The sequence below is a fragment of the Eimeria mitis genome, genomic scaffold, assembly GCF_000499745.2.
Source record: "Eimeria mitis Houghton genomic scaffold, Emh_scaff9197, whole genome shotgun sequence".
Taxonomy (NCBI): domain Eukaryota; phylum Apicomplexa; class Conoidasida; order Eucoccidiorida; family Eimeriidae; genus Eimeria; species Eimeria mitis.
Window position 1 is genome coordinate 1,153 of NW_013576775.1, and position 317 is coordinate 1,469.

At 63.1% G+C, this 317-nt stretch overlaps 1 protein-coding gene across 1 annotated transcript in view; it reads left to right on the top strand.

The window, feature by feature from the left end:
* Nucleotides 1-317, top strand: part of EMH_0096710 (uncharacterized protein) — a gene marked incomplete at both ends in the record, with an annotated part of 954 nt that overhangs the window by 496 nt on the left and 141 nt on the right. Inside the window, one exon of the mRNA XM_013502439.1 lies at nucleotides 1-315. Coding sequence (XP_013357893.1) covers nucleotides 1-315 — 315 coding nt within the window. The remainder of the gene's footprint in view (nucleotides 316-317) is intronic.

Genomic DNA, 317 nt, shown 5'->3' on the forward strand with positions numbered 1-317 from the left:
ACAGCAGCAGCAGCAGCATTGCCCACAGCCTGCAGCAGCAGCAGCAGCAGCAAGAAGTAGCGCAGCAGTTCGCCACAGACCTCGTCAAGCTGCTGCGGTGTATGTACACCTTCCCCAACGTTGCTGCTCTTGCTGCTCTGCGTCCGGCCTCTCCCCTCCAGTTGCCGTCACTGCAGCGCAGCAGCATGCATGCAGCAGCAGCAGCAGCAGCAGCAGGTGCGGCAGCAGCAGCAGCTGCTGCTGCTGCTGCTGCGCCAGAAGAGGTCCCTGTACACCGCAGCTGCAGCTTCTTCCCCTTTGGCTGGGACCAGCTGCTG